Here is a 6,311-nt window from a genome sequence, read left to right as displayed (position 1 = left end):
GGTGTGATAAGAGACCCCGCCCCCGCAGGGTCGACACTGCTCAAAAAGTCCACGCGGCTCTCTCAGATGTGTGCACTCCTCCACGCGACAGGCGCGTGGCAACCTGAGGAAGAGGAGGAGTGGAGCGCCAGACCCCTGAAGCGCTGCGGTAACCACGGAGCAGGACTGAGAAAGACCCGTTTTTATTTAAAGACCAGTTTTTGTTTTGGTAAAAAAGAAAGAAAAAAATAGAGCGCATCTATTTTGGTAAACATTTAAAAATTAGTTGCGTCTGTCTTGCGCATCTGTGCGATTCTTAGAATTACGCACGAAAATATTCTCGTTTTAAATAACGTTTTTTTTTTCATTTTTGTTACTTTTGCTATTAGAGAGGGACTCAAAATTATTTATTAGATTTAAAAATTGTTTGATTTTGATTTAAAAAGAGGAAGGAAGGGAAATTATCAGGTGGCTGCAGGGAGGAGGACGAGCGCGCAGAGCGAAGCGCAGACATCGTGACGCCGGGCTGCGGGGCGCACTGCAGCCTGTTGGCTGCTCGTCTTTGTTCTCTCCTGAAACTCAAACTAATAACTGAGGGGGGAAACAGGCACGGGGATAAAGGGGCTTTAATTTATGTGATGGGAAAACAAAATACGTTTTGGAAAAGCGAAAAACAATTTAACTGTTGAGGAAAATTACAGAAAGGATCTGCTGTAGGTGTCGGAGGAGTTTAGTTGTTTCTTTACCAACTTTATTTTGAAATTCTTCCATTTTCACGTTTTCAAAATACTTGACCTGTATCCTGTCAATCATCCAGGTTACTTAAAAAATAAAAGCTTAATAACATTTTTCAAATTTGACAGTTTTGATCATCTCATCCCTGATTTAGTTTATCAAGTTGACCTTATAAATCACGATATTGTTTTAAAAAGGAATTATGGAGCAACATTTTAAAAAATTCAATCTGATTTGGAAAGTGGAACTTAACGGTGCCACTGAAATATCCTAAACGCATATGTAGAAATAGATATTTTTCCATAGGGATATTCTTAATAAAATGTTGTTTAAGAGTTTGGGGAAACTTTTAATTAACAGGAGAAAGTTAAACTCTCACTGAGTTTCAGTGGATTCGGTGCGTAAAGGAAGCAATCCTTTGCTAAAGTTTAGTTTGGAGTGCACCAAACCCGGCAGACCCAACTCGGACCGCATCGGTGTTCGTAGCTCCCCTGTTCGGGCGGGATCAGCTGAGAACCTCCGACCGACATCCTTTGAAAGCCCGTGTCCATGGAAACCGCCTCAGCGGCGCCGCGAGGGCTCGGCTCGAGGGCTGCTGTGAATAGGGTGACGTCACGTGGCCGGCGCCAGAGAGTCTGCTCCGGAGGGAGAGAGAGGAGAGAGGAGAGGAAGAGGAGAGCAGAGGAGGACGCAGGGCGCGGCTTTTTTTGCACCGACGTGCTCTTGCGCCGATCCATCACCTGTCTGTCAGGCTTCAGTCAAGAGCGCGTGAGCAGAGGTGCACAGCTGCAGGAGCGACGGGGGAAGGAGGGGATAATGGGAAATGTGCATTTCAGCAGATGTGGACCCGTGGATGATGCAGAAAAACATGATGCGCCGCTGGAGTTTGGTCTTTTGTGTATTTAATAAACATCAGTTATATTTCAAAATAAAAGTCAATCTCCTGTCATCTTTTTTTTAAAATAAACTTTCAAATTAAACCTAAAATATGTCACCTGGACCAAACTTTATCCGCATCGAAACTCCATCTGAAGGGGAAGAAAAGAACATCTGAAAGCATTCAATTACAGTTAATCACCTCTTCAGGACTCCCTCACTCACCTCAAGTGCAGATTAAGATCACTACAAAAACAAAAGGCTATTTAACACCCCCCCCCCCCCCCCCTCAAAGAAATCATGCAAAAACTAAAAATTCTAGCATATAGAAGTGGATTAACCCAGATTCCTCTGGCTATTATCCCTAAAAAATAAAAATTATAAACATTAAGATTTGGCTTTAATCATCATAGAAAGTTGTGTTTACGGTTAATAGGTTTAATTAACAAACATTTTTAGTAAAATTCAGTTCCATAAATGCCGAGTCTGTGCCATCACATCAGATTTTTGAACATTTAGGTCCCAAACTGTCAAATATTTCAAAAAGCCGCTACACTTCTTCTCAATTTTCCATCCTAATTTATTAATAATTTGATTTTAGAAGTATGAAAACGCTGCTTTTATCATCCAGTTTACGTTTGAATCATTCATTTTCTTGATCAGAAACAGGTAAGGGCTTAATTTTCCCAAATTGCCCACCGGAGATGAGAAGTTCCGCCTCCGGCCCCGCGTTGCCACTGGTAACGTTTTACAGAAGGGGCGGGGATTTCAGCAGCCAATGGGAGCGCCGGGAAGGCGTTGAGTGACACAAGGGCGCTGTCCAACCCGCGCGCTCGGCCCGCCCACTCGGCACACACTGCCCTGCTGCCTATTTAAAGGCTTGTGACAGCTCTGTATTCCAGTCTGAGCGCAGATCGGCTGAGAAAACGGGACTAAAACCAAACAAACATAGAAGAGAAAACAGAAGAAGAAGAAAACTTCGAGAATGAAAGCAATAAGCCCCGTTCGGTCCTTCCGGAAAAACGCCGTGAATTTAACGGAGCACTCGTTGGGAATCTCGCGGAGCAAGACCCCGGTGGACGACCCGCTCAGCCTGCTGTACAACATGAACGACTGCTACTCCAAGCTGAAGGAGCTGGTGCCGAGCATCCCGCAGAACAAGAACGTCAGCAAGATGGAAATCCTGCAGCATGTCATCGACTACATCCTGGACCTGCAGATCGCGCTGGACTCCAGCGTCGCACTGAGCAGCCTGCATCACCCCGCGCGGCCGGGGCAGACCGGCGCATCCAGGCCCCCCCTGACCACCCTCAACACAGACATCAGCATCTTGTCATTACAGGTAATTACACTGCTTTTGTTGTTGTTTTTGGTTTGTTTTTTTGGGTAGGGGGATGCGCCCCCCCCCCCCTTCTCATTCCTATTGTTGGGAAATGAAACCATGAGACGCGTTTTGACGCTTTGGCTCCGCGTTTGTTTGTTTGCAGTCCCCGGAGTTGCCATCAGAGCTGATGACAGATGACAGCCGGACTCTGCATCGTTAAGGCGGTAAGTGGGGCTGTCCCTCCTGTCTGTCTGTCTGTCTGTCTGTCTGTCTGTCTGCTGCATTCTCTGGCCAGGGCTTTCCACGCTCCCGCAGCAAAATCGGCTGTCGCGGGGGAATGCGTCACTCCCCCGACAGCCATTGGAAACGGGATTCTAAAAATGAATAAAAACGCGCGTCATCGGTGCCAAATAAAAACAAATTAGAAGCATTTCCAGCGTATGGAAGAAGTAGCCGTCAGGGTTCTATTATCCCCACTTGTGCCTGTAATGAAGAGCATCTGCAACAGGAAAAATAATGGCTGTTTGGATTACTGCTACTACGATGTCTGCACATAATTGGTACAAGAAGTGGGTAGGCGCCAGCTGAGCGGCAATTACGCTGATTCTTCCCCAGATTGTAGGCTGAAGTTGTGCGAAAAATGTGCGCGCGCCTTCCCCCTTCCCTCCCTCCCTCCTCCTCCCCCTCTCCTTGTCGTGAGCGCTTGTGCGTGCGCGTACATCTGGAGCGCAGAGTTTGCTTAGTATTGGGAGTGTTTGGTTAAATGTTAAAAAACTGCGGCTTCCTCCCTGGCGCCAGACTGTCCGGATCTCTGCCCTGTTTGCGTTTTCTAAACACGCCTCTCCTCCTTCTCAATCTCTTGCAGGTGTTTGGTCAAGACGCAAAAAAAAAAAAAAAAGAAAAAAAGAAAAAAAAACCCACACCAGGACCTGAGGAGCAACCCATCCAACACCATCCAACTGCAGTTCCTCAGGCCTGGATGTTTTTTTTCTTTTCATTATCCCCCCTGAAATCAAGACTCTTACTTCAAAAAGAAAAGAAAAAAAAGGACAATCTCCTGTGATGTGACACTTTCATTATTATTTAACTTAAGACTTTTTTTTTTTATTTGTGGGTCCTTTCTGGAAATGGAAGGAAGGCGCGATATGTTCCCGACAACGGGAGGAAAAAAGGGGGGAAAGAGGAAGAAAGAAGGGGGGGGGGGGATTGTCACAAGGATTACCACCTCCCCTCTTCTTCCTCACCTCCCCGTGACCCCCCCCCCCCTCCCTCCTTTCTCTCCTTGTTGATCTCTTCGCTTTTTCTGCGGAGGTGGGAACTTGTACAGAAACAAGCAGTTTGGTTAGTTACTGTTCAAAGAAAAAAATGTTTAAAGTTTAGTCTTGTCTTGTCAGAAATGTTGGCACACGAAGGACTGGACAATGTTTAAGAAAAAACAAAAAACTTGATTTAAAAAAAAAGAGAAAAATCTTGTGAACTCTCACCAGGAGTTGTATAGTTGCAGGAATTTGAAACTTCTGCAAAAGTGTATTGCTGTACTTAATTATGCTGAAACTTTTTATAAAAGTAATGTAAATTGTACCTTTTTTTAAATATAAAAAATAAATCAAAGTGCAACTTGATTTTTCTTGGCTTTTTCATTGCATTCAGATCTGAAAAAAGTGCAGACATTCTTGTTTAAAAAAAAATCTAAAAAATGAGGCGCTTTTATTTTGGTGAATTAATCAAACCGTAAATGCTATCTTTTTTTAAACTCAGGAATCTGTCAGATCATCTTTTCATCCCATCAAATCCATTTTGATAAACTAAATTTTCCTCAGTGTAAAAATAATTCTACAAAAAAGCAGAAATGTTGGATATTTGAACCAAATGTTGTCCAAAAAAAGTCAATGTCCAGAAAACATTGACATTCCTGTACATCTACTTTAAAGTTGACTGCGTTCACGCCAAACCGCAGCAGGTTTGTATAGAAATTGCGCCATCTGTCGGACCACAAGAGTCCTGCAGTGGTACTTTTCTCATTCTCCCTTTTACCCTGAAATTACATTAAATTAGTGTTTTACATTCAAGATCAATGTTTTTTTTTCTTTTTTTAGTTGAGGCTGAAAGGCGAGAAATTTCAAAACCAAAACATGTTTTTAAGAATTGAATGTTTATTTGCTGCATGCAAAGACGAAATGGTTTTACAATAAAAAAACAACACAATCTACGTCACGAGTGAAATGCTTCAGTAACACTGCAAGGCTTCTTACTTTTATTTTTTTAAACTACCTACAAACACATTTGACTCTAGAACTGTAACATTCTACCAGGAAACGGTTGAGAGAGCCACCAAACTGTCAAAACACAAAAGCTTTTTCTGGTTTTCTTTCACGAAACGTTCTGACTGGAGGGATTTTCCAAAGCACGACTCAGGTTTTCTAACACGACACCACCGATCTACGTTTTGGGACATGGACGCATGCGGGCCGTCCTAGAGGACGCTCTCCCTCTCATCTCCCAGACTGATGGAGCACAGGTTGTGGTTGTGGTGGACGGTGGCGGCGGTGGCGGTGCTGCTGCTGCCGGGGATGATGATGATGCCGGTAGAGGATTCTGTGCCGCCCTCCTGCTGCTGACGGCTGTTGTTGGTGTTGTTATTGAGGGCGGCGTCGATGGAGGTGTGGTTGAGGTTGGCGACCCTGTTGGCGGGCCATCCCTCATCCGGGCTGCTGGCCATCAGGCTGGCTTCGGATGGCGCGTCGGAGCAGATGGACATGCGGGCCACCGTAGCTTCCTGAAGGCCGCTCAGGCTGCTGGGGAGGAGGCCCCTCTTCTTCACCAGACCCTCCAGCTCCAGCTCGATCAGGCTGGGTTTCGGAGCTTCTCCCTCTTTGGTGGAGTCGTCCATCGCCTCCTCGAAGGAGGGGTCAGAGGAGCTGTCGCTGGAGCGCATGCCTGAATCCGACGAGTCCTTCTTGTCCAGGAGGATCTCTGCAAGGAAGCCCGGCTTGGGCAGCAGCCCGACAGGCTGAGCGCCCCCATGGGAGGGGGGAGGGCAGGCTTTAGAAAGCAGAGGTGTGGTGTTGTCCGCTTCCTCTGAGCCAGAGTCTTCCTCATTGGGCAGTTCATGGTAGAGCGCCCCGGCTCCTTTCCTCTTAAAGTACAAGCTGTTGTCGAGCTTCTCGTCTTCTTCGCTGATGGGGTCCAGAAGCGGAGCGTCTGCATCGGGGGCCTCGATGCTCTTCGAGGCCCGCTTGCTGAAGGACTTGCGACCGTCTTGGTCACTTCCCTCCTTAACCTGAGGAGGAAGATGGTTTTGTGAGAAGCAAAGAGAAGTTGGTCACAGAGAAGCTGAAGGAGATGTGAAAGCAGGACAGATTTCAAAATAAAAGCTGACCTCTGAGCTTCATGTCTG

The 6,311-nt window shown here is 45.9% G+C and overlaps 2 protein-coding genes across 11 annotated transcripts in view; one reads left to right on the top strand and one right to left on the bottom strand.

Annotated features, from left to right (window-relative positions):
- The first annotated feature begins 2,473 nt into the window (after nucleotides 1–2,473).
- On the top strand, nucleotides 2,474–4,534 carry id2a (inhibitor of DNA binding 2a). Its single transcript, XM_023951977.2, has 3 exons — nucleotides 2,474–2,932; nucleotides 3,078–3,138; nucleotides 3,780–4,534. Exons 1-2 carry the CDS (start codon nucleotides 2,576–2,578, stop codon nucleotides 3,132–3,134), a joined length of 414 nt encoding a protein of 137 aa, XP_023807745.1. The 5' UTR covers nucleotides 2,474–2,575; the 3' UTR covers nucleotides 3,135–3,138; nucleotides 3,780–4,534.
- A 513-nt stretch (nucleotides 4,535–5,047) lies between these two features.
- The window catches only part of kidins220a (kinase D-interacting substrate 220a), a 55,538-nt gene continuing 54,274 nt past the window's right edge, over nucleotides 5,048–6,311 (bottom strand). For all 10 annotated transcript variants that reach the window (XM_004082534.5, XM_078940337.1, XM_078940339.1 and 7 more), the window contains one exon: nucleotides 5,048–6,194. In XM_004082534.5, the coding sequence (XP_004082582.1) occupies nucleotides 5,388–6,194 (807 nt within the window). In that variant the 3' untranslated portion in view covers nucleotides 5,048–5,387. The remainder of the gene's footprint in view (nucleotides 6,195–6,311) is intronic.

This window comes from Oryzias latipes, chromosome 22, assembly GCF_053564925.1.
Source record: "Oryzias latipes strain Hd-rR chromosome 22, Olatipes_Hd-rR_3.1".
NCBI lineage: Eukaryota > Metazoa > Chordata > Actinopteri > Beloniformes > Adrianichthyidae > Oryzias > Oryzias latipes.
The sequence above is the reverse complement of the archived record's forward strand: the minus strand, read 5'-3'. Positions and strand labels throughout refer to the sequence as shown.